Genomic DNA, 27395 nt, shown 5'->3' with positions numbered 1-27395 from the left:
ACAAACTGTCGGATAACAACTTGGCAAGTGAATTAGTGGAAAATATGAGTTTTTTTAAGCCAATCACAATCGAGGAAATTGTAATTTTTATGATTAAATCTGTTATAACATTTGTACATCTGAAGATCTAGGGTGAAATCGCTGACTGACTGGAAAACAGATTTTAATACTTTTACGGTCTTAAATAATAATTTTATCAAGTATTAAATCAAGTATTAAATAATACCAAGTATTAAATATAATCACAAGGTCATAATTACATGTATGGTACTATTCAACTCTTATAGAGTGACTTTATCTAAGGGACGGACCATTAGAAAAGTGATGGGGGCCGGTGGGACTTTTTCAGCTTGCAGGAATTTTTTTTTCATGTCCACTGCCCCTGCCTCTTGTCTGGAACAGCTTTCAAACAAATATTTTTTATCTTTCACACATTCGTTTTCCTTTCCTGTCAAAATTATACTCCGGGGGAAACATAACCATGTATCAGACACATTAAGTGCTATTGCCTAACTGATGGGGTTGCATTGCACTTTCTTGTTTGATGTTTAGGGAAATGTCAATTTTGTTTATTCACTCCCCTTGAACCCTGGGCAGTGAGTCAAGGTTTTAGCTAAGATTCTGTAAGTGGCCGTCCAGTAACAAATAACAAATATGGGGCCGAAGGGCCTACTCCGCAAGGGTGGTCTAGGAGCATGCCGCCGCCCCCCCCCCCCCCAGAAAATTTTGCAAAACGGAAGCGTTTTTGGTGCATTTTCCACGATTTTCAGCCGATCAATTTAATGTATCGATTGCACTTGAGTGATAATGCGTCGTTTACTTTGTCAAAAACCTAAAATGGTTCGCCATGGGTGTGCACGTGTGTCCACATGTGTGACCCTCCCTTGCATGAATTTTTCTTTTGTTTTGTTTTGTTTTTTGTTTTTTCCACCCACCCCCACCCCCATCGCTTTTCTAATGGTCCGTCCCTAATCCATGGAACATCTAACAATATATAACTTCAAACTCTACTATGGACAGTATTATGTACTGACAAAATTCTCATACATTTCCTTTGAAAAAAAAACCCTCTATAATACAGACTCTCTCTAAAACGGACAACGGACACTAAATCTTGGCATTAGGGAGCAAATTAATTCATACAAATTTAACCTCTTTATTACGGACACTCCGGGGACCAGGTATCTATAAGTTGCGGTATGTACCATTCCCTGTCAGCGGTTAGACAAACAATGACCCTTTATCATTCAGCGATACCAATACTGTACCAGAAATTCACAGGACACTCACTTTTGGACTGATTTTAGTTACTAAATACTTGTCCAATACGGACACTTCGCTCTGTCCCTTCGGTGTCAGTGTTAGAGAGGTTCAACTGTAGTCAGACTCAACAAAAGAAAACTTTGAACGTAGTTTCTACGGATATCCAATTGTGCTGTAACTGTTTCACGAGTTAGGTTACATCACTCTAGTTACATTATAATATAACCAAACCAATATTATAACTATACCGTATAACGTAATTTCAAGTGCAAATCATGGTGGAAACACAAAAAAGTTCAAGATCGATTATCTTAGCTACAAAAGATCTTTCCGATACCCAAAGCAGGGTTGAACAATGTTCAAAGGAATATTCTATAATCGATCTGAGTCACGGAAAAATTAACTAATTCCAAATGTTTTTTTCCTCCCTTTGCTCGAGAGACGTTGGAGATCTAACGGCCTATTCCATACTGACCACGGAGCTTAACAAAGATTCTGTGCATTGTGCCTGTTATTTCGGTAAGGAGCGAGTGTTTTCTTGAAAGCAAGAAGATTTAGTTGTGAAAAACGCTGCCGTGTGCTCAGATCTCTCTGTTTAATAACTTCGAATTAGTCAAGATGAACAATTCAACAACATATTTTCTTAGTCAAGACAAACATTTCAACATGTTTTCTTTAAGTCAAGATGAGCAGTTTGACAACCGTTCTGAAACATTTTTTTCTTTATCTTTTCTTTTTTTTTTAGATGAAAATGCAAAACTAGTTCCCTGATATATCCTAATAACAAAAAGTATAAAAATAGACCTTTTTTTAAATCAAAACTAAACACCTCAAAATAGAGGTTTTTTCTTTTCTTTTTTTTTTTTTTTGGCATCTTTTCTCTTTTTATGGGACGTTGAGGTAGTTTCTTTTCATTCTTCCTAAAGGGCACGAATGCGGTAAAAACAGAACTCCACCAGGTTTATCCTCCGTCGAATGTTCTTGTTATTAAAATCTGATTGCTCCACGATGTACCAATTGGTCCAATATATTTGAACAAAATATTTATTTTAAAAAGATGTATCGTGTGTTTTTCGTCTTCTTGAGTTTTCAGTCTGTTGGTATCACTAAATTTTGCCAAATCACTTTTAGTTCTCTGGCTTAAGAGAGAATAGCGATCTGGCAAGAATTAAAAATGCACAACAACGCCTAACAAGCTCATGAAGACGGACAACACTACACCTCAAAAAATTCATTAGTATTTCGTTTAAACTTTTGTTACACCATTTACATCACAACATCTCCATTAGTCTGGGCAATCATATTTGGCAACAACAACAACAGTTTAAACGGTACTTTCAATTTCCTCGTTACTTTCTCCTTCGTTTTGATGTTGGGTCGTGGACCTCGAGAACTTGGCTTCAATTTCGTTGGCAAACTGGGTCAGTCCCACCTCTGGATCCCTCAGCGCCTTGATCAAGTTTCTGACCGTACTCCCCGCTTTTTCTCCGTAAGCCTTGAGCAGCTTTTCAGTGGGATTCTCTGCAGTTTGCCATGCGCTGCATTCAGCCGAGTCAAAGCCAAGTCTCTCCCCGGTCGACCGACAGTAACAATAGCCTAATGCACCGATGAAAGAAAAGAAAAGACACTTAACGTTGTTATGTATTCGTGTGTAATGAACTTAAGCGAACTATGTCACAATCGGAGGGCGGGGGAAGTGGGACGGCGCTCCCAAAAAAGTTTCATACGGGCAGGTTCCACCCTGGGGCCCAAATCTTTACCCTTTCATATACCATTTTTTGACGTAAAAGGTAACCTTTCAGTATTAGGAATCGGGTTAAGGTCATTCCCCAGTATTGCATTGCGCATCCCTACTGCGCATAATTTCACGCGTGATTAGAGCGCGCGCATTAAAATATGGCGGCTTTTTCTTTACAAAAATCTCAGTGCAGGTTCTATTTCAGTGGAATGACCTTAAAAGCCTAGCTGAAATTTGTCGGTTGAGCAGCACTTTTTTGTAAATTCGAAAGAGTAATCACGCACGGCGCAAATCACTTTCGGTCGGTTTAGGAATCAGATTTAAAATAAATTTTATACGAAGTTGCTTTGCGACTTTAAAAACTGTAAGTTTCAGATCTATAAAAATGACGATTCAATCTGTCGATAAGTTGCAGGGAAGAAGAGAAAATCACTAAGGAACTACGAAATTGTATCCGAAATATCTGGGTAAAATGATCCTTAAATTGTCTTGTATGAAATCAGGAGCCATAATCGACTTATGACTTATGGCTCCTGATGAAATGGGTATCGAATGGTCTTTGCGAGCATTGGTGAGCAGGCGAGCAGTGCTTTTATTTTTCCGAGCACGAGCAGTGATCAAATTTGTCTTGCGAACAGCAAGCTTTTTAGAGAATACATGTGGCGAGCAGCGCGAACTTCGTAAATTTGGCGCTAACCGAAATCTCTCTTTTGTTTTACAAAAGGAAACGTTGTTTTACACCAAGTAATCTGCCTGAAACCTCCAAAACATGGCAGTAGGCGCAAAACGAGGCAAAACATCTTATCACGGTTCAACCAATCCCAGCAGTTAGCCAATTATGCCTTGTTTGACGCTGTTTGATGCCAGATTACGTTACGTAGCTTCACGTGAGTCAGAGGGTGGACGCGCAAGGAGATCTAAAGCTTTCTAACCCAACCTTAAAGCTACCAGACTTTGGAGCAGAATTCACGAAATTTGGAGCAATCGAGCACATTTTAACGAGAATCTGAGTGTGCGAGCAGTTGCAAAAAAATTTGCGGGCACGAGCAAGCGAACACTCATCTAATTTTTGTAAGCAATTTGAGCAAAGGTCAAATTTTGCGACACTTTAAAATTGAATTGAACAATTCGATATCCCTTATGATGACACGTCACGTGCATTGCTTCCCTGGTGGGGTCGTTTTTGGTCCAACCTCGCTCCCAGGGTCTCTCTTCATCTGTTCCTTTGGATGAAAGAGGGACAGGAAGAAGAGAGACCCTGGGAACGAGGTTGGTTTTGGTCAATCTCCAAGTTTCACTCTCCTACTTCCTGTTTACCCGCAAATTATGATGAAAAAAAGGACGCTAAACAGTATCAAGCAGACAGAACTATGTGCATACCAAAGATCTGCTTACCGTAGTTGTCTTTGCCATTGAGCCTCTGGGCTATAAACGTTTTCCCGTCGATTTTAAGATCTTTAATGGGAAGATCCAAACCTGGAAAAAGGAAACAACGAAAGTAGAGAATGAAAAACAAAAAAGGAACCCTTAGTATCTGAGAACAATACGCACTGTATGCATAATAGCGAGAACAGCAAAAAGTTTTATCATTAATTAAACAATTATAGAGTATTGCTGGAGGCACTGGAGACTGAACTGAAAAATTGCCTGCAAATTTTAAAAGCTACCCGAGAAGTGAAGCTTCGAGGGTAGTTTGAAGGTAATAAGGGATATCATCATGGTAAAGTTCGGTGTCTTCAAAAATAACATCAACTACAGTTTCTTCTGTGTACATTTATCTCTCTGCAAGGGGAAGGGGTTGGACCTGGAGAGGGGTGGGTATGTGGGTTTATATATAAATAAAACACTCGCTATTATCACCTAGCATCAGCGGAATACTTTCTTGCGTATCTCGTCTTTCTTCCCAGTCTGTCCCGACATTTGCACCACGATTTCTTTGACCTTTCTGGTTTCTTTTGTTTCTTCTGTATCTACAAATCATTAAAATAATCACTGCTACAACCAAAGCCACAACCACACCAATGCCGATCCAAAGCCAATGATTTTCAACTGTTGTGGTTTCCTGTGGTGAAGGAGAATCTGCATCAATTTGATTTCGTGGAGTTCGTGGTTTTGTCGATGGCCTGAAAATACTTTTGGAGACTTTCAGTGTAGAATCTGTTGAAGAATTACATCAGGCTAAAAAATCATATATATTAGAAAATACAGCTGTATCCCAAAGAAAATACGCGCGCTGATTGGTTTACAATCGGGTTTCTATCACTCGATGGAAACACAGAACTAGTAAGAGCTGTTGACGTAAGGATGACGCGGTTAAAGAGAATTTAAATTTTGATGATCAAAGTAAGCAAAGAAATAGAAAACATATGTTTTCCGTGTTTTTATCGAGTTACAGAAACACGAGTAGAAGTCTGGGAGAACTGGAAAAAGCTGCCTCTCGTTCTCTCAAATTTCCACTCGTCGATATAAACACGGGGAACTGATGTTTTCTATTCCTTAAATAAGACTCCTAGACGAATAAATCAACTTAAAATCCATTTCTTCAAAAAGCCTTTGCTACTTGAAATGCGCCTTTTAAAAAAGAAGAAATGGTCAACTTATGTCCTATTTCGAGTTTGCTACTGATGTCTGTATGTGAATATAAGCTAATATATATAGCTTCAATTGATTCCAACATCATATCTACTACACAGTAATTAAGGTCCAGGTAATTAGTTGATCGTGCGTCTTCGGTAAGCAGACTAGAAAGGAAAACACGTGGATAAGGAAAATAAACTTACTAGTGGCCAGAATTGTCGATTCAGTGGTTTTCGGTGAACAGGTCCTGTCATGATTGGTGGTACATGGTCTTGTCTCATCTTGATGAAAGCCGCAAGGCGACGAACATTCTTGGCACCCTCCAGTGCCGGGGTTATAAAAATAACCATCAAGACAACCATCGCAAACCCGTTTGGAGTAAACGGTGCATTTTCTAACTTCTTTCGCATTGACTAAGGGGCAATTTGAAAACTCGTCGCATCTAACAAGAAAGAATAGATTTTTCAAACAGGAGATACGTTTATGAGTTTAAGTTATAATGGCTAAGCCAGTCTTACAAAATAAAATCGTACCATAGTTTATTTTCTCGCTTTTTGCCACCTTTATTGTAAATTCTCAAATTATTAATAATTCATTAAATTTAATCAAAGGAAACCAAGATTGTCACGGTGTTTGGATATTTGATCTTAACTAGCATAGATTTTTAAGATTTTAATGCTCCTTTTTCTTCTTAGTTTAAGTTTCGACTGATTTTGTAAGCTAAGTGGTCTGTCTCATTTGATAATCATAAGACGTGTTTCCTAACTCTCATTGAACATTATATTGTTATTAGACTTAATTAGACTTTCTAACTTTGTTATGTATATGGATACTTATATTATAATAGCCATGCGGGACTCCAGCTGATATCAGCCTAGCTAGTGATGAAAGGGCTACCCTGTTTCAATAAAGTTGACTTTGTCGTGTTGGCTATTTGACAGTCATACGCAAATCATCAACTTTGTAGTGTTCACTCATGATCCCTATACGACGAATCAAAGCGATACTACAATTCGTTAACTCTATTGAAATAAAACTCTTTCCTGTTACTAAAGACTTACCCAAAGCAACTTTCAAATCCACTGGTATCAGAATAATCGAATCCCGGTTGACAGGCCTGACACTCCGTGTCCGATTTTTGCGAACATTTTGTTTCGACGCCGTAGCCAGGAGGGCAAGGCGAACAGGAAACACAGAAAGCCCCATTCCAGAATTGTAACTGGGGGCAGTCATCAACGGCCGCCAGCTAAAAGTTAAAATAATAATAATAATGATCATCATTATCATCATCGTCATCGTCGTCGTCATCGTCATCGTCGTCGTCGTCGTCATCGTCATCGTCGTCGTCGTCGTCATCGTCATCGTCATCGTCATCGTCATCGTCATCGTCACCGTCGTCATCGTCATCGTCATCGTCGTCGTCATCGTCGTCATCGTCGTCATCGTCATCGTCATCGTCATCGTCGTCGTCGTCATCGTCATCGTCATCGTCGTCATCGTCATCGTCATCGTCATCGTCATCGTCGTCGTCATCGTCATCGTTGTCGTCGTCGTCGTCGTCATCGTCATCGTCCTCGTCCTCGTCCTCGTCCTCGTCCTCGTCATCGTCATCGTCATCGTCATAGGAAAATTAAAACACCTGAGTGGTATATAAAATCATTTGAACCTCTTGCCTCCTTGGATTATATCCTGCAGATTGAAAAGAATTCAATCACAGAAAAGCTCTTCGTTCGTCATGGCCTTAATGCCCAATGAAGAGTCAAAACAGGAAAGACGAGCAGACAAAAACACGAGCTACAAACTGGTGATTTTGGGAGAAAACAAGTCCTTTTGAAACTAAATACCGAAGTCAACACTGCAGCGCTTTTTAATCATTGCGATCTGACAGATCTGACGCGACTCGCTCTCAAATTTAACAGTGCACCACTTCGAGTTCAGAGATATTTCACACTTAAGATTATAAGTTCGCAGACGAGTGTACTTAACTGTTAGAGGAAAGAAAATCAGGCAAATTTAGTCGTGTGTGAATGCTCTAAACAAGAGAAACTTTTTTTTAAATCAAGTCAATTACATGAAGATTAGCCCGATTTATGGGGTATTTATTTTATTTCAAGTATATGCAATATAAGTCTTTGCTATGATCAACTTAAAACGCCACTTCAAACTGTCTATAAAAAAACAGTGGCCACATGAAACTGACTTTCAAATGTATTGACTTTGATAGCCTTAATTTGTAAATGATTGCGAAAACACACAACTTCAACAACCGCGCTTTAGAGGGTCTTTTTTAAAGACGACGTGCAAAAACTCGACTAGCGAACTTTTTCTCACAAAACACAGTAAAGAAATAACAATAAACTGAGGGTTAAGTTTTAACTTATATTAAAATTGAAACACAGCACAGCCTAAACAGACAGACATCAATATTGCTCGAACCTTTCTGATAAAAAAAAAAAAAACAAAAAAAAACTGCTCTTTCGGCATGCAATTCGAAAAGCAAGGTACCCCGGATTTCTGCTACAATTATTAAATCCGTCATTAAGGCGATATCATTTGAAGCTTATAACCAATTGTCTTCTGCGTTTAGGCGATAGTAGTGAATCGTAAACAATCTGTTTTAAAATAGTTTTGTCTACCACACAGAGCTTTTATACGGTTATCGTGTCTGAAGTCGTGACCTCGTGTCTCGCTGAGCAGAAAGAGAAGGGAATCTCTTTCTCGCAGGGTAAAGCAGTAACGGCATAATTTAAATGTTTCTTTTTGCTTTGAATGAATACGAACGAGATATCTTTCCTAATCCATCAAGGGTCATATAGAATAAAACAAGCATTCCTGTAGCCCTAATGGTTTGTAAAAAATTGGCCGTGTTTTCACGAGGGGTTCTTTGGTGGCGCTTCTTTTGTTTTCAATTCCAAATCAGTCCACTTCACAATGATGATAATCGTGTTATTGACAGCTTTCATTGAAAATATTTTTCGGCTATTTGATCCCTGTGGTAATATTGATCTTTTTATTCGATGAGCAATTGTGATCTCTTCACGACATAGCTTTTGTTTATTGCTAACACAAATTCTCTGCATTTCGAAAACAATATTGTAAAATCAATCAAGTTAAACTATATATGTTTGACAGCTATTTTAAGAAAAGGCATGTACGATGTGTGTTTACGGGTGGTCTGAGATGCGATACAGTCTTTGCGCAACACAAACTTTAATCTGGAAACGACGAAGTTTGCGTTTTTGTTTTTCTTCGTGTTACAAAATCGAAACCTCATAGTGGCCCGTCCAGACGCTCTGAGACGTAACCATGTTACATATGCTTCGCGTTTCAAATTAATAACGAGAGCAAAAAAATGATTATCAATTAATGCACAAGTCATTTTAAAGGGATACCCGGGTCATTCACTTTTACTGTCAGTGAAATGCAGTGAAAGCTCCGTCTTGCGGGGAAAAAAACTCAGAGTGAACTCCCCCGCCTTCAAAACATCAAGCACAATTCATTAAATAGATTATAATTTTTTTTAACAACTGGAGCTTTCACAGTATTTTATTATTCACAGCGCTGAGGTCAAGTCAAAGCATGATATTCAGCGATTGAAATCATACTTTCTCCATGCAACTTGAACCCAGTCTTCTAAAAGAGATCGCAAAAACCACGAGTGAAATCCCCGCCAAATCCCCGCTCTGACCCCGCATTGTATAGCGAAGCCGTGAAAGAAGGTCCTAAAGGAGTGAATACCCCCGGTTTGTCCCGGGTATCCCCCAATGGGGGGGGGGGATAGCGGGGATTTCAAATGATTGGTGCATAATGGGCTAAGGAATGCGTACACTCATTACTGAATAATCACTTGGGATGACCATTGAGAACGTACTATACATCCAGTAGTTTGAATGTTTTGTTCCCCACTTTCGCTTCCTCTTGCCCTAAACTTTCTCTCGACATCATCAAATAATCCGGCCCAGCCTTTGAGACTCACGCTCTAACCCCGCAGTGATCACTGGCTTACAGACGGATATGTAGCTTGACTAACGGTAGAATTAACTGAAGTCGTGCGTCTCTTTGAGAGAAGAAATAAAGCAAAAATGAAAACTTACCGTTATTCCAGTGATAAGCGTTAGAAATACAAAAAATTCGCTCCGCATGATGATTCCCTGTCGGTAATTGACGGATGACACCACGTACGTGGCTTTAAAGCTCGAGTGCATGAAACCTGTGCACGTATATATTATAGAACGGACTTTGATAGTATGGGCGAGCCAAACCAAAGAATTGTCATTCATAGGAACTACATCAGCCAATGAAAAGAAGGCCGAGATATGAGCTTCATTTATTAATTAGGGAAAGTCCCTTTCTAATAAGCACAAGCCCACACTTGCAACCTTTGCATGACACTGAAATTGCCTGGTTATATATGGAAAATAAAGTTGACAGTTACTTGTGATAATACATTGTTCGTGGTTAGTCTTACGCAGATAGTTTCGTCCCGGCCAAGGGACTCATCAGAGACCTTTCTGCTTGGCAAACTCGTTGGGCATCGCGCCCAAAGTCCCGTTCGCTATATATGGAAAAAGTAAGAAAGTTTGTCGGACTTCTCCTCGATTGAAACCCGTACTGTTCTAAGAATTTGGTAGAGCTACAGCGGCTCCTGATGTTGAAGGAGCGCGCGATTAACCTTGTGGAAAGAATGGGAAAGGGAGAGCTGGAACGTTTTGCAGTGTTACATCCGTTTTAAAACCTCCCAGATAGCGCACGGCCACAGTTTTCTAACAGCAAAAAGCACGTTGTTTTGCAGATTTGTTTACGCATCGAAGGTTGTTGTTTCGCGGGCTCTGCTGGTTCAATGTTCTTTCCTTCGACTCAAAGTGATTGCAATGACGGGCGTAGTCTTGCAGCGTAGGGCCAGCGGTCCCATGTAACTATTTTTGAACTTTCATCGTGCAATGCAAGCACGGACATTTAGTATGGACTCTTCGCTAATACGAAGACTCTAATAAATTCTTTGCATAATCAGTTTATTTTTGTATTTTCGTTGAACGCATCAGAACTATTGAAAAGCCATATAAGGAAAAACAACTGTCTATGTTTAGAGCGTACAGAATGTATATTAGCTTCTAATGTCAATATAATAGCTGCAAAGCCGCCCACTGTTGCATTACTAAGATACTCTGAACCCAAACCAACCATACAATGGCATGCACTCAATCACGTGATTGTTCAAAAGGCAACGTGTGAATTAAGTCACTGATAAGTCAATTTTGGACTTTGGGCCCTGTGCGTGTGAATTAATTTTCAGTATAAGGACACGAAATGTACTCTAAAAAAACCCTAATATGGGAATTAAATATCCGAGAAAACTTTGGGATGTAAGCAGACTGGAAAACACCGAGGAATTGCGAATGTAATATTCAGCCCAGAACGGTCAGAACGAAACAATTAACAGATTAAGCGTACAGATGGACCCTAAATAAATAGAACTGACACATGTCAATTTGTGAAATATCATTGAATAAACCCACCGACGACGCCGTAAATGCAACGGTGAATCCCAGAAATACAGCAATGGCTTGAGACTTCACAAACATTTTTTTTTTCTTTGTCACTGGCGGTGAAACTGTTCAGACTGTGTTGAACGCACGGTGACGTGGTACGGTTTCTGAATTGGCTGCCGACAGAAAAGGCTTGATTTAAGGTCGTTGCTTTCCCTAGAGCCGACTGGTATCGAATTGCATGATGGGAAACGGGACTGTCCCTAATGTGGAAATTTTCCACTTGGCAGAACCCACCTAAAAGTTATCAGTCGGCAAAGCAGAAGGTCCCGTTTATAACGGGCCTTATCTTTTGTCGTCTAGAGATAAATATTTTCTCTTTCTTTTGTCTAATGCAGTCGTAAAATTAACAAATACTGCACGAATTAAGACAATCGCACTGCTCACGTCCAACTTGAACATTTACAATTTGATATTAATGCTTTTCGCGCGAGTGATTTTATTGTTATTGCTTTGTTTTCAAAACCGATAAAGGTAGATCATTTTAAGAACATTTCAGTCTAAAACTGTCTAAAAATTAAATACTTTAATCCCAGTGAAAAAGACAGTAACAAAATGAATGACAAGTCAAAGAGAATATCAGGAGCCTTCACAGCACACACATAGCACAAAACCTTTAAAGGCGCACTCTTACCGAAGTATGGCAAGTATTTGATTCAAGTTAAAAATAATATTACATGTATTAAACGTAGGAGGCAATACCTTACAGTTATCGTAGACGGTGATCATTGAACACAAAGTTTGCCGACGCTCTTTTCGCATTGTTCAATGTAAGTATTCCTCAGTTACAAGAGGACAAATTAACCTCCACCGCCGAAAATAACGCCTTCACCGTGCATGGTTCGTTTTGTTATAAGGCACGAAACCAAATGACGAGAACATGTAGGCAAAGTGCCGACGCAAAAACACAAGCCCCAAAGTGTAGTGGCTATTTTTGTCTTGTTTTCTGGATATTGAAACAGTCAGTCATTGTTGCTTGAAGAGAAAACCAACTCTTTTTAATCGTGTACACATGCATTGCATAACTCTTATCTTACAGGGTTCTCCCTGAATTTAACCGGTGCATAACTTCAAGTTGGGAGATATCTACTTCTAGCTGCTTCCAAAACTGGATAAGAACTAGCAAGAACTGAGTGCTATGTAAGGAAAAGAAAAACATACAAATTTAAGAATGAGTCCAAATTCCACCAATAAAAACAATAAAACTGGTAAAACTCTTTGTTCCTTGATGCATGCACTAAACAAAAGAAACTTATTTAAAACGAGTAAATATTACATCAAGGTTTGCAACCTATTCATAGAGTCAGTTTACAGGTATTTGTTGTGATCACCTTAGAACTGTTTACAAAACAAAGGCGGGATGAATCAGACATTTAAATATATTGATCTTCGAAATAGGAGCTCCACATGCCCACAGACATAATACATACCTCGGATTTCGGCAGCAATCAGCAAGTTAATATCATTTGAAACTTTTACCAATTATCTCCTGTCTTTAGGCGATAATCTTATAATACACCTGTAGTGACAATTATCAATCTCTTTTGAAATAGTTTTGTCTACCCCACACAGCGTGATTACAGTTAGCCTGTCCGAAGTCGTGACCTCGTGTTTTGCCGCAAGAGATTCATGGCGACATTTGTTTTTCATCAGCACGCAACAACTATGTCCTAGGGTTTTCCAAATAAAATCGTCACTGCTTGAATCAATTGGGTGTTAAGTGGACGACAAGGGTTGAGGAATAATCAATAGGAAAGCTTTCTCGCCTTTAAAACAATAATCGCCTTAATTAAGCGCAATTTAAAACCTTTTGGAGTTACTGACACAACACAGGAGGTCTCTGAACCGAAACGTCATGCTTAATCCGAGAAGTTTTGAACGATAATCCTGGAATGTTCAATAAACTAACCAACACTACACTTTTCACTGTTAAGTTGCTTAAATATTATGGTCAACGGTGAAAAACTTGCATTACTTAGTAAAAGTTTCGTTCAAGAGAATGTTCACAGAACCAACGTCTGAACATGCCGACATCATTCTTATGCATTTTTCGCGTCAGAGCACACGTCGAAAACCTTGCTTACAAGTCTAAAACGGCGGTTTATCTGCGGAGCCTCGAGGTTTCCTCCTGCCCAACTGGAAAATGATATTCAGGAAAAAGTTCTTCCGATGATTTCCGCCCATTGAATTCCGACGTTTTCAATAGTGCGCACATGCTCTATCAATCACTGTGACAAAACTTATATACAGAGCCTTATAACTCTGGACTCTGGACGTATTATCAGCAACTTATGCAATTTAAGCCAGATTTTTCGACCGTTTGATAGCCAGTAAGCTGCATAATTATAGCCTGCGAGAGCATCCGGCTTTGTCAGCCCTAATTTTCTCGCAGGATGTTTCCATGCAGGTATAGCGTGAGGCACGTTGCGGAGCATAAACAAGCGGAACCGGTTTTTCCGGTTAGATTAAATGAGTTTGACACTTGCTATATTGCTGTTAGAATGGAAATGGTATCTGTTCTTAGTCTTCCCTGCTATATAGAACGTTTTGTTTTGCTTTTCAGATCAGATTAATTTAAATCTAAAATATTTCAAGGGAAACAAGTCCCCCGCATTTGAAAATATAAATGGATTGTTAAACGCGCGCTGTGATAATCTGTTCAGTCTGTTGCTATTTTAAAACTCCGCCTGGTGCAAACAAGCTTGATATGAATGTGAGCGAGTGAGAATTCAAAGCAAAACTAGAAATCACATACCAATACTCCAGCCCTAGCCAGCAAAATTAACAGATTTACGGCAAACATGGCAACGTTTTCTAGGCTAGTCAACTGCAATGAGCTACACTGACAGTCCTCACTGTTATACAAAGTGGCTGATGTCTGTTCGGTGCAAGTTTTTTGCCAGCTGAATGCTACGTGGCACACGTACACACACACCACCACAAACCAATCAAATACAAGATGATGTCTCCGATTGTTAGTGTAATAGTTAGGGGAAGCCCCTTTCAACGTTGACTAACATATCGAATGTCTGTTTCTTATAGAATGGTCTGTTTTTATGCCGATACCCTGAGGATCCCTGTGTCCATAATGTGTTTAAAATAGCTATTTTTAATCAGTATCTGTCTTCAGTCAACAGTAACTAAGACCAGCTAAGCCGCACGGAGATTCTATAAAAGAGAGAATCAAGCGTGGAAGAGCTATTGGTTCTCAAGATTTAATTAAGGGATTCTTAATTCTCAGTGAAAAATGAATAACATAGTAAATGATTGAACAAAATGCTTTCCAGATGTACGTTGATAAAGGGCTAGAAAACACAAACTGAGTCATCTTTTTTCTCGTTTTGAAAGTAATCGTGTTAGTGAAATCACAATATTGACGACAGTATCGCATTTGTTATGGACTTGTACATGTACAAGTAATGTACAAGTGATGATAGTTGTTTTTAAAGTGATGAGAACAAAAAGCAAACAGTACAGTTTGATGAGCTGCTGATACTGTTTGTATAATTAAATGTTATTCAACTAGCGTGAGGTCCTTGTTGGAGAAATATTTATAGCTTTTTTTTTTTGTTTTTTACAAGTTTATGGACCAAGCCGCTGGCAAGGCATGTAAGTAAGAACCTCCAGAAACATCTTTCCTGAAACCTGTTAACTCGGGCCTTGTTGATAGTTATGTTCAAATCACGCATTTGTAATCGCGTGTCTAGAAGTTATGAAATCCTGCCTGCTGCCTGCATCAAACACGCATGTCAACTAAAAAAAATGATCGCCATTTAAAATACTCTACAAATGAAATACAAGTATGTTAGTATACTTTTTTTTACATAGAAAAATAATTCCCTTTCGTAACAGTCTCTGGTTCGCTGGGCAAGGACAAATTTTGATCAAATTATGAGAAATTCAGGCTTACAACTTTGGCTAATTCTTTGCTTTGGGTCGAACATTCAGTTGACCTTTGGAATGTTATCAATATGCGTGCAGGAAGTTCGGTCCCCATAAGTGAATAATTTGTTGCGAATTTGTTTGCTGGTGCATTAGAATTCTTAATTGTAAACTTAAAGCTTTTCATTGATTGATTTTTGTACTCAAGAAAAGAATAAAAATCCACATGGTTTTCGTTTCAAATTGCGGTCCAGAGGCATTATAGATCTTAAAATTAAAAAAAAGGAATTGAATCTCTATTATAACATGCAGGTTTGTTTTCAAAAGTGAGCATTCCTTGCATGATTTACATGTAAAGGTCAAACTTACCATGGATGATTATGATATAGTTGTTGATCACGCTACCTTGTTATAATAGCATATAAAGCAGTATTAACAAGCAAAACATTCCCAGTTAATTTCTCACGCTTCCTTTAAGTTATCTAAGCTGGGTGAACGAGTTTCAAAGCGTTCCGATAGAGAGTTTTTGACTCTAAACAGCTGATGATCGCATGTCAGTTGAATCGACGAATCAAAACATACTGGCGCCGCCGCTTTCCGCTCTCAATCGATCAGGCCTGTTAAATTTACCTTTCAGATATGTCCATTTAAAACACAGGCTGGCAGTTTTCGGCAGCTTTGTCCTGAGGAAGAGTTGTGAACGGCTCCCAACTTTGGCAACACTTCGCTTCGATCAATCACAGCGGCCCGGGCGCGGCACAACGGTGTGTACGAAATTTTGCCCATGAAAGCATTTTCGCCGCGTCACGTAACTGTCAGCTGAAAGCCTAAGCCTCACACTTATTCATACATGTAACCGGTAAATATGAGAAAATTTGAAAACAATTTTTCAATTTTCATTTCCTTAATGTAGATGAGAAAGAAAGCCGGCTCCATCGAGATACTAAACCGTCGAACTTGGACAGTTCAAAAACCGCGCCCTCTTGCATCCAGTTTCGATATTCCACGTGGTTTTGCACTGAAATGCGTTCTTCTGCGACAAACCGTAGCTTTGAAATGGCAGAGAACTAACTAAGTTGGACTAAAAAACAATACAAGGAGCGTGTGGGATTCAGAAGCATTTTACATATCACTATTTCTTTTTTCTGTCCGTGGACTGCTGAGTGGAAATATGGAAAATATAACTGATTACTCGGGTTTCTGACTGCTCGCCGAGATTTGAAATGTCAGCAGAATGTTGAGTTGTTAACTTACCGGTACTCTTATTATTATGATCAGTCCTAGGAAACACGCCAACACCATCATTGGGAAATCTCGCAGATTTTGAGCTTGTTTCACTTTCGATATCTTACTGCTGCATGAAAATCAACAGGTGTGGAAACGAGGTGACCGCTAGTAAAGTTTCGTCACCGACTAGCTTATGTCGCCAAAGCTTAGCATTCTAGAACAGTCTAGAAAATTCTTTTCAAAATTCAGGTATAAAATTGATTGACGTTTTCAAGAGGTTTTTACCATAAAAGCTTCTGATATAGGCTGGTTCGGATACCAGGGCAAAGTTTAGTCGCCTTGAAACCCGAGTGGACGTTATACAAAATTCTCCTTTCTGTCTTTTCAATATCCGTTTTCGATAAAAATTTGCAAGGATACATTCTAGTCATTCTGACTTCGAAAGAATTAAAAACCAAGCATGTGGTGCTATGGATTCAGCGGCTTAATGGCATATACGACCGCTATAAACAATTGACAATTAATATGCTGAGTAACCATTTTTGGAGTCAACACGATATATTTACATTCCAAGGTTTCAAATTTCGCTTCTCAGTAAAGAAACAAACAATATAGCCTGTAGCAAATACCTTGAGAGGCAAAGACGACATGGTGGTGATGGGAAAAAATTGCATAAAATTCAAACCGTACTGCATTCACGCACTTTGAGTCTCGTCTTTTAGCTTACGTGCAAACATTAACAAAAATATTTGGACATCTTGACCTGAGATTAAAGATATTATGTCTAACGGCCACACGAATCAAGTCAACCGCATGAAGTCGTGCTAGCTTTGCAATGTTCTTAAGCTCGTCGTACGTAACTGAGGTGTCAACTTTAATTTAATTATTTTCAGTTTTCGCAAGAATACTACGGAAAACAGCATGCGCAGTCCTTTTGGAATCACGCGGCCAGTATCGAGAGGCAAGCGAGGAAAGCACCATGACTTTGTATGGGCCTGTGTCCAACTGTTGTTTTGTTGTGTTTTGTTTGCTTTCAGTGCATCAAAAATCACCTGTGGTAATATTTATCTTTTCATTCTCTTCAGTATATACAGATCAGTGAGCAATACAACTCGGATGAACAATAGTAAGGTCACAAGATAGCTCTTATTACTAACATAAATCTTCTGCAAGTCGAAAACAGTTGGAAGTTGTAATTTTAAACGATCAGTTTGATTAACACGCAATTATATGATGCCTATTAGTTGAACATTGTCCCAGTCTTTGCCGTACTACTAGCTAGCATGGTCTAATGAGGATATTTAAAGCGACACGTGCACGCACGAGCGAGTATTGTGAGGTTTGAAGTGCCGTGGGAAAATATGGGACGGTTAATCGCTGATCACTTAATAATGACTTGACGTGTCAATTTAGACAGTGTTTATTAAGTCTATTGACATGAATCATCCAACAGACGATATATATGTTAATAGTATTGGCCTGCAGTTCAAATGTACTTAGAGCGTCAAAAGATATGCGTGGCCAAAGAGCCAAGTGTTGACAATACCGGTACGTTGATTTGAAACCCTTTGTGAGTGTATCGACCAACAACACGTTCCGATTTATTTTCGCCAAGACTCTTATTTTACACCTATTAAAGGGTAATTCTTTTAGGTGAAATGCCGGTGTGAAAATATATCAATCTACAATATGTTTGACAACAAAGCCACTTAAAGGCATGTCAGTGTGTTACGGGTGGTCTGACATCGGTGATATGCATGCATCGCTAATCCCTTTCGCGACCGTCTGATCAGTTGAATTCAGCATTACTCTTTCGTTTCGGAACTCAAAACCTTGCACTGGCCTGGCCCAGTGTTTTGAGCGCAAGATACAATAACGTTATGTTTGGAAATCCGACCGTACGTCATGTATGCATGCATGGATATGGTTCAGTGGGCTAAGGAATGCCACGAAAACGTGCAGGTACCACTGCGGGTGATAATGACTTGCCACGTCAGCTTAGACAGTGTTTATTATCCCGATGATAAGTTCAAGATATACCAGAATGGTGGCTACTTGTCGGTAAATGGTGTAGATAAGAACGTGTCTTGGAAGCTCTCTTGACTGCTCCTGAGGGCTGATGTGCATGCACGTGTTGAACGGACTTTGATACCGCCAAACGATACCGCCAAACGTTCGATTGACTACGCCGGGTCAGAGTGACATGCCTAATATTGCTTTTCAGGTGACTGTGACAATTTTTATTTCTACCCGCAAAAAACTTGGAACCTTCACCGTTGTTCGGCAAAAGTTGTTTACCGATCGAAGGAAACTGTTTCAAGCTCCACTAGCTCAAAGCTCTTCCCTTCGAATTAATAATTACGATGACGAGTGCTGTAATGACGGCCTTAGCCCAGCAGTGAAGTGTGCTCTTTTAACAGCACTATTGTTCTCTGGTGTTGAAGACATTTCTGAATATTTGGGACAGTAGGCCGGAGTTTTTTCCTGTTTATTAAGTGAAACTAAAATGGCAACTAAATTTTTTTTTGTTCCTTGTTTTATAACAGCTGAGAACGCATGAAATTAAATTAACACGGTATGCCACAATCATGTGATCCTCTAAGTGGCCGGGTTGTTTTATTCAAGTGATAAGTTATGCACTGCTAGTGCGTTTGAATTAATTTTGATTATAACGGCAAAAAAAAAAACCTCAAACAAATGATATGGAAATTAAGTAAATTATTAAACTTTGCGTTGAAAGTCGAAAGGAAAACAGGTGCGAAATATTCAGCTCACGGAACGAAAGAATTTAGCGTACAAGTGAATCCTAGTTACTGACGAATGAAACATGTCAATTAGTGAAATATCAATGAATCAGATACTCACCGAGGATGCCATAAATGCAACGACGAATCCTACAAATAAACCTATGGCTCGGAGCATCATATTTCCCTAATTATCATGCACTGGAAGTGGAACTGTTCAAACTAAGTTCAAAACAAGGTGACCTGAAGCTGATGAATCTCGCCGTCGACTGAGCGGAAAATAACGCAATTTTCGAGACATTTAGTTTTATAAATGAAGAGCCCAATGGTCTCGAATTGCATGTTGGGATGGGGGAATGTCCCCGGGGGAATGTCCCTTGTAAAAATCTTCGCTCGACAGAGACACAGAAAAGTTGAGCTGAAAGTTGTCGGTCAGGAGAGCAGTTCCCTTTTACAACAGGCTTTGTTTAAGTCAGTCGTTTTCCTATAGCGAGGAGAACCCATAGATTTGATCCTTAATTTCTAGTTGCCGATCGCAACAGGTAGACGTGAGAGCAAGTCCGACTTTAACATCGAGACAAGGTACGAAATGATTGATTGACAAATAAGCTTTCCTCGGTATTTCCGGACAGTCGCGTTCTTTTGTTCTGTAAGACACCACTGTTCCAGACTGTACTTTGAAGGAAACTGAAAATTAATAATATATTCACGGGCACACGACTTGTTTACTCATCGATCGACCTTGCTCCTGCCGCCTTGGGAGCCCACTCGCTGGCTAATTAATCATTAAATTATGTTTAGATCATTGTCTTACTGTAAAGCTTTATATAGTTTCGTGGTAGTGAGTTTGTTATATTCCTTTTAATAACGTTGGAACTGTTCTGCGTGATGCTGATTAAAACAAAAGAGGAAATGATTTAGCACATTGGTTTTGCGTCGTAGACTCGGTAGAGCGGTTTTCAACTGAGTGTCGTAAAACCAACACCAAACTAATTACCAATTAGCTTACACTGCGAATATCAAACTGTACGAAAACCAAAACGAAACTAACATATACCAATTGCGTACACTCATGACTGAATAATCACTTGGGATGATCACTGAGAACGTACTATACACCCAGTAGTTTGAATATTTTGTACCCCCATTTCGCTTCCACTTGCCCTAACTTTCCGATCACAACACTGTAGGACTGAGAACAAGTCCGAATTTAACATCGAGACAAGTTACGAAATGATTGATTGACAAATAAGTTTTCCTCGGTATTTCTGGACAGTCGCGTTCTTTTGTTCTGTATGAAACCACTGTTCCATTAGCTGCATTCGAAGACTACTTTGAAGGGAATTAATAAAATATTCATGAGTACACGACTTTGCTCATCGATCGACCTTGCTCCTGTCGCAATACCTGGGATCCTGCTCGCAGACTACTCAGTAATTAATCATTAAAATTATGTTTCTGAGATCATTGTCCCACTGTAAAGCTTTATATAGTTTCGCGGTAGTAAGTTTGTTTGTCGTTTTAATAACGTTGAAAATGTTCTGGATGATGCTGATTAAAACAAAACAGGAAATGAAAGTGAAGAATGATCATCGCAGTTAAAAAAAAAAAAATAAATAAATAACCATTTCTACCAGCAAAACTCAATCATCTATAACCGCAGTTCATATATGAAATATTTCATATAAACTGTACATCAAAACAGGAAATGATTCAGCAAATTCAACACTGAATTAACATTTGGCTTATTGGTTTTGTCAAATTCGAGACAAAGCAATGGTTTCAACACCTAAGCGCTAGGCGAAGAGAAATCTCAAACTCTCATCAGTTTGAACACGGAATTCATTTTATTTTCTTAAAGAAAATTTTCTATCACTGCTTTAAACATAAATTTTACCATGAATAATGAAAATATGTCTAAGAAACAATTTGCCGAACAAAGCGTTAACTTTTAAATTCCATGATATTTACATTCCACTTATTTTCTCAGAATGCGCAACAACCTGAATGCATCACTGTAAAACAATTCTAGTAAAAAAAAAAAATAAATAACCATCTCTACCAGCAAAAATCAAGCGGCTCAGACGCAACTAATAAAATAGTAAAACATATTAAAACGAACGACGATAATTGAAGTACTTCTGTCAAAAGATGACTAAACATCAAAGCTAATCAAAAATATAATCGGTACAACCAACCGGCGTACGCAGCTCAGCGAGAGAAGGCCTCAAAACAATAACATTTCATAGAAGCCCTTAAACAAGCGATTATCTTAAAGTATTTCTTAAGAACCACTAAATGAAAAGCAATGTTTTCGATGTACAACCCAACCGGCGTACGCAGCTCAGCGAGAGAAGGCCTCAAAACAACAACATTTCATAGAAGCCCTTAAACAAGCGGTTATGTTAAAGTATTTCTTAAGAACCGCTAAATGAAAAGCAATATTTTCGATAGAGACAAATCCGCTTGCCGGTTCGTCATAAAATTACTCCATTTGACGATTCAAACAAATCGATCGAAAAGCCCTATCACAAGAATATCGTGAAATATTTTCTTAGTCCCACTAATGAGATGCAATTTTGCGATCGACAACTCCACTTGTCGGATCGTCAATAAAATTCTCCATTCGACGAATCGAACGAATCGAACGAATCTACAAAGTTTCACCAGGGCCCTATCACAAGAATATCGTGAAATATTTTCTAAGTCCCACTGATGAGATGCAATTTTCCGATCGACAACTCCACTTGTCGGATCGTCAATAAAATTCTCCATTCGACGAATCGAACGAATCGATCGAATCGACAAAGTTTTACTGGGGGCCTACCACAAGAATATCGTGAAATATTTTCTAAGTCCCACTTATGAGATGTAATTTTCCGATCGACAACTCCACTTGTCGGATCGTCAATAAAATTCTCCATTCGACGAATCGAAGGAATCGATCGAATCGACAAAGCTTCACCGGGGCCCTGCCACAAGAATAACGTGAAATAAGTCCCGCTAATGAGATGCAATTTTCCGATCGACAACTCAACCTCTTGGATCTCAATAACATTCTCCATTTGTCGAGTCGAGCGATTCGTAAGATCCCTTTGGCAATTGCGATAGAAAACTTGTTATGTTTGGCTTTATACTACCTATGGTGTTTCTAGAACGAGGAATATTCGTATATTTATGTCCTTTTCCACTGTGCTTTTGTTATAGCGGCGTTTTGTCGATTGTCAATCATTGATTCATCGCCTCCATCCCCAATCATAATCCGCCTTCACCAGTCACTGGCCTTTACTCTTGCCTACGGCTGGGCCTGTTTTCGAGGGTTGTCCAATACTGTCGAGTAGATTCCATCGGAAAAAGGGATCTTACGAATCGTTCGACTCGACAAATGGAGAATGTTATTGACGATCCAAGAGGTTGAGTTGTCGATCGGAAAATTGTATCTCATTAGCGGGACTTAAAAAATATTTCACGTTATTCTTGTGGCAGGGCCCCGGTAAAACTTTGTCGATTCGATCGATTCGTTCGATTCGTCGAATGGAGAATTTTATTGACGATCCGACAAGTGGAGTTGTCGATTGGAAAATTGCATCTCATTGGTGGGACTTAAAAAATATTTCACGATATTCTTGTGGTAGGGCCGCAGTAAAACTTTGTCGATTCGATCAATTCGTTCGATTCGTTCGATTCGTCGAATGGAGAATTTTATTGACGATCCGTCACTCATAAGAACTACATCCGCCAAAGAAAACAGGGCTGAAGTGTGAGTCAGGGAAAGTCCGTTTCTAATAAGCACTCGAGTTAGAACAAAACAAGCCCACACTTGCAACCACTGCTGAGACACTGAAATTGTCTGGTTATGGAAAGAGTAAGAAAGCTTGTCGGACTTCTCTTCGATTAAAACCCGCAATGTTCAAAGAATTTGGTAGAGCTACAGCATCTCTTGATGTTGAAGGAGCGCGCGATTATCCTTGTGGAAAGAATGGGAAAGAGAAAGATGGAACGTTTTCCAGTGTGATATCTGTTTTAGAATCTCCCGGACAGCTCACGGTCACAATTTTCTAACAGCAAAAAGCGCGTTTTTTTGCAGATTTGTTTACGGATCGAAGGTAGCTGTTTCACGGGTTCTGCTGGTTTAAAGGTGTTCCCTTCGACTTAGTAACTGCAATGACGGGGCGAACTTTCACAGCGCACGGCCAACGGCCTCAGCCCAGAATTGAAAATCGAACACAAGAGATAAAGTCACAGCGAAATGTTCTTTTAAACGCTATTATTTTAAAGCCGGCCACCATAGAGAGACTGTCAACCTTATGCTCTAGTCGAGCCGCCTTTTTTTGTCAAGCCGCCTTCCTGTGTATGTGAACGTGTTTATAAAACTGCATTAGAAAGTAACAACATGTAAACATGGAGTAGAAATCGAAATTACCGGATATTGCCCTCTAGCTTGTTTTCTTCTTGTTTGAATCCGTAATAATTAAGGGTCTGACACCCAATACTGTTCAACACATATGGACAGTTTTTATCCCACTGACTTTTTAACCTGAAAATCTTTTACAACAAATAGCCAGACTTAATTTATGACTTGAGCTATGACAACCATAAAAGTTATTCTTTTTAATCGGTTCACTATAGCTGAAGCCATTATAGCCGCTCTAATGATTTGTTAAACTTCATTGGTATTGCTAAGCTCTATTCTAGGGCGAATTTCAATTGGGACAATTGATCTGCGAGTTATTTCCTGTTTATTTAGCAAAATCTTGGGTTGGGGTGAAAAGAAGCAGCTTAAAGGCAACGGAACATATTTAGTAAGATGTACGAAGACGATGCGCGTGCGACTCAACTGTTAGCCGAAACTTGGTCCGCAGCTTGTATTTTGTCATGACTGCATCGACCCTTAATCTTATTTAAAGTCTACTCTCTCAACTCAACTTGAACAATATATTGAGAAAGCATAAACCAATACAAAAACAATACTGGGTCATTAATTAATACTTTACTCGGATGTGGCACCACTTGCCTTAAAATAGCTAAATCCTTTGTTATTTTAACACTCCGTCTAGCGCAAACAAACCTTACATATTTTTGAACTCACGGGATTACAAATCAAAACTACAAACACATACACTCAAATTTTTCCATCTGCTAGATGATCGAAATAGTATCTGTTCATGTATATCTCTTCTGTATCTTTCCTGCGTTGTGAAACCTTCTGTTATGGTGTTCAGTGTAGTTTAAAGTTAGCTAAGACATTTCAAACGAAACGAGCTTCGCGCGCGAGTTTTAAATTGTAGGCCGCCTTAAATCCTTTGTTATTTTAAATTCTCCGTCTTGCGCAAACAAGCGTTTTATATATGTAAACGAACAGGAATGCAAAACAAAACTTAATAACATACCGATATTCCAGTCCCTGCCAGAGAAAATAACAGATTGGCGGCAAACATGACTAAGTTTTCAAGTTATATGGTCACTGTATCTTACATGACAAATAGAATTAGGATCATATTTCTCTTTTTTATTCAAAACGTGGTTATTTTGGATACTCCGCCTTGCGCAAACAAGCGTTTTATATATGTAAACGAACGGGAATGCAAAACAAAACTTAATAACATACCGATATATTCCAGTCCCTGCCAGAAAAAAATGGCAAATAGAATTAGGATTATATTTCTCTTTTTTATTCAAAACGTGGTTAAAAGTGATTCAGTACTTTCCACCTATTGCTGAATAATGAAAATTACAACTATTAAATGAAAATTCAAAATTTAATGTACATCTCTAGGTTACGATAATACCATGGTGTTTACCCAGCGAGAACAATTCAACTATCAATGACATTAAATAATATTAGTATCAAATACAATTTTAATAAAATTATGCTAATATATCCTTACAGAATGATTCTACCTAAGCCGTGGCGGTGAACGAAAAAATAAAGACAATAAACATAGAGCGGTTTTCACCTGTGTTGAAATGTAGTTGGTTTTGCTTTACTTCACTACATGATTGCCTTAACAAACTTGCGCCACTTTTTCATCTAATCCGAGGTTAAACTTAAACCGATCGTGACTCACTCAGTTACACGTATTTACTTCGAGTTTTGATTGGTTTATTGAATTATCTATGTCCTTTGAGATCGGACAGATTGATAAAGTGGTTTTAGCTTTACGACAATCAGCTGAAAACCGCTCCAGTGTCTAATCATGTCTAATTGTGTAGCAATTATTTCACGGGTTAAGTTACATCACTCTAATTAGATTATAACCAGACCTAACTGATAACTACTTCGAGTCCAGTCTTCGTTGTTTCTCGAAAGCGAGGAGATTCAACTAGGAAAAGTGACCTCTGTTTTATGTTCTCAGCCCACTGGTCTATCTCCTTGAATTATTCAACACTAAAAACCTCTGCAACATTAGTTTAACACACAGTACGGAACATAAACATCATCTACCACAAGCACTAAACATGTTAACCTTGTACAACAGTTTCAAAGATTAATTAAGCTCATTAATTAATTGAAATGTACCTCTGTGCTTTTAGTGCCACCATAAAACTTATCACACTTTCAATTAAAATTATAATCAAAGACGATTAATAAGAGCCAATTAATCTAAACCTCTAAAACTCTATCAATTTGGCAGTTGTCTGATTACAAAAAGTATAAAAATGGCTCTTTTGGTATCAAAACGGAACAATTAAAAATATTGCTAAATTTATTCAAACCCGGAGAAAAACTAATCAGCTATCACAAAAATTAAAAACAAAATAATTCAATTCATAAGAGGAGAAATTAAGCTGACGCTTTTATTTTTGCTCCAACTGTTTGTTGATTTTTTTTTTGCGTCTTTTAGCCAAAATAGCCAACTTAAAGCAGATGAAGATCACCTGGAAGGTTTAAGAGGTTTGATTGAGTGTCCTCAATCAAATGGAATGGTGCCATGAGCTGGACTAAACCAATTGCGGATGTTAAATAGACAACATTACTGATGAATGATATTAGTCTTAACATTAGCATTAACAACGTACAGATGGACCAATCAATTCGTTGTAAGACTTTCTTCAATATATTATATCTAAGATTATAACATGATGAACTGTAGACTATAAATTACAAGTCGCGCCGCCCGTGATGTAGCTCTCTGAACACTATACCCCTACCTCCAACCCACCTACCCGCCCCCAAAAAGAATTTGGCATAAGAAACTAGATTAGTGGAATTTTTTTCAGACCGTACAATGAAGTTAATTACACCCAGGTCTCATTTACATCTTGTTCATCTTGTTCATCTTGATCCTTAGGTGGCGAAAATTTTGCTTCAATTTCATCAGCAATTTGGGTCAGGTCGACCTCTTGATCTCTTAGAACCTCGACCAATTTTCTGATTGTGCTTCCTGCCTTTTCTCCAAAGGCTGTGAGAAACTTTTCAGCTGGGTTTTCAGCATGTTTCCAAGATTCGCACTCAGCAAGCAGGCCAAGTTTGTCTGCGCACATTTGCCAGTAGAAATAACCTAAAATATAAGCGATAAGAAACACAATTCTTTAACACATCAAAACCGATGGGTCCAAGTTTTCTGCTGTGTGACGCTGGGACAGGGTGGAAGGGTGGAAGGATGAAAGGGTGGAAGGATGAAAATATGGTAACAGTAACAGTATCAGTAACGGTAACGGCAACGGCAACGGTAACGGTAACGGTGACGGTAACAATAACGGTAACAGCAACAGTAACAGTAACAGTAACAGTAACAGTAACAGTAACAGTAACAGTAACAGTAACAGTAACAGTAACAGTAACAGTAACAGTAACAGTAACAGTAACAGTAACAGTAACAGTAACAGTAACAGTAACAGTAACAGTAACAGTAACAGTAACAGTAACAGTAACAGTAACAGTAACTGTAACAGTAACAGTAACAGTAACAGTAACAGTAACAATAACAGTGACATTAACAGTGACAGTAACAATAACACTAACAATAACAATAACAATAACTTTATTTAAATCTCGAATGCATTTAGTAAAAAGATTTGCTAACCGTCATGGTATTTGCCATTGAGCTTCTGGGTTATGAATCTTCTTCCTTCAATTGTGAGACCGCTAATGGGACCATCCAAGCCTAGAATACGTAAATGAAATGAAAAAAAGAGCAGATCAAAAGTCTTCAATTTCTATGAGTAAACCGGAATACGTTACTTGTATATACAATGCTCTCTTTTACTCCTTACTGAGTGGAAATACCTCAAACTGCCGTTCATAGACCCTCTCACTTATAATCCCCTAGGGTATGGGCCTATATACCTGTAAACGAAATATCATTTCTGATTATAAGCAGCCCCCCCACCCCACCCCTCCAACAGATTTTAGCCCTACTTTAGTTTAAAATGAAGTGAATCGATTTATTTTATGTTTTAAAGCTGAATTAAAAA

The 27395-nt window shown here is 38.7% G+C and overlaps 2 protein-coding genes across 4 annotated transcripts in view; both read right to left on the bottom strand.

Annotated features, from left to right (window-relative positions):
• Positions 1–706: 706 nt before the first annotated feature.
• LOC145460699 (uncharacterized) lies at positions 707–16583 on the bottom strand. Its single transcript, XM_081445584.1, has 6 exons — positions 16261–16583; positions 6640–6824; positions 5782–6020; positions 4862–5158; positions 4397–4477; positions 707–2859 (listed from the first exon to the last, which is right to left on the bottom strand). The coding sequence occupies exons 1-6, from the start codon at positions 16309–16311 to the stop codon at positions 2588–2590; spliced, it is 1125 nt and encodes a 374-aa protein (XP_081301710.1). The 5' UTR covers positions 16312–16583; the 3' UTR covers positions 707–2587.
• Positions 16584–24651: 8068 nt separating this feature from the next.
• The window catches only part of LOC145503211 (uncharacterized), a 285864-nt gene continuing 283120 nt past the window's right edge, over positions 24652–27395 (bottom strand). For 2 of the 3 annotated variants that reach the window (XM_081482674.1, XM_081482675.1), the window contains exons 5-6: positions 27005–27085; positions 24652–26479 (exon numbers count right to left, since the gene is read on the bottom strand). In XM_081482674.1, the coding sequence (XP_081338800.1) occupies positions 26217–26479; positions 27005–27085 (344 nt within the window). In that variant the 3' untranslated portion in view covers positions 24652–26216. The remainder of the gene's footprint in view (positions 26480–27004; positions 27086–27395) is intronic. The other variant, XM_081482676.1, reaches the window with a different exon arrangement.

Source organism: Orbicella franksi, chromosome 11 (assembly GCF_964199315.1).
Source record: "Orbicella franksi chromosome 11, jaOrbFran1.1, whole genome shotgun sequence".
Classification (NCBI taxonomy): Eukaryota; Metazoa; Cnidaria; class Anthozoa; order Scleractinia; family Merulinidae; genus Orbicella; species Orbicella franksi.
The sequence above is the reverse complement of the archived record's forward strand: the minus strand, read 5'-3'. Positions and strand labels throughout refer to the sequence as shown.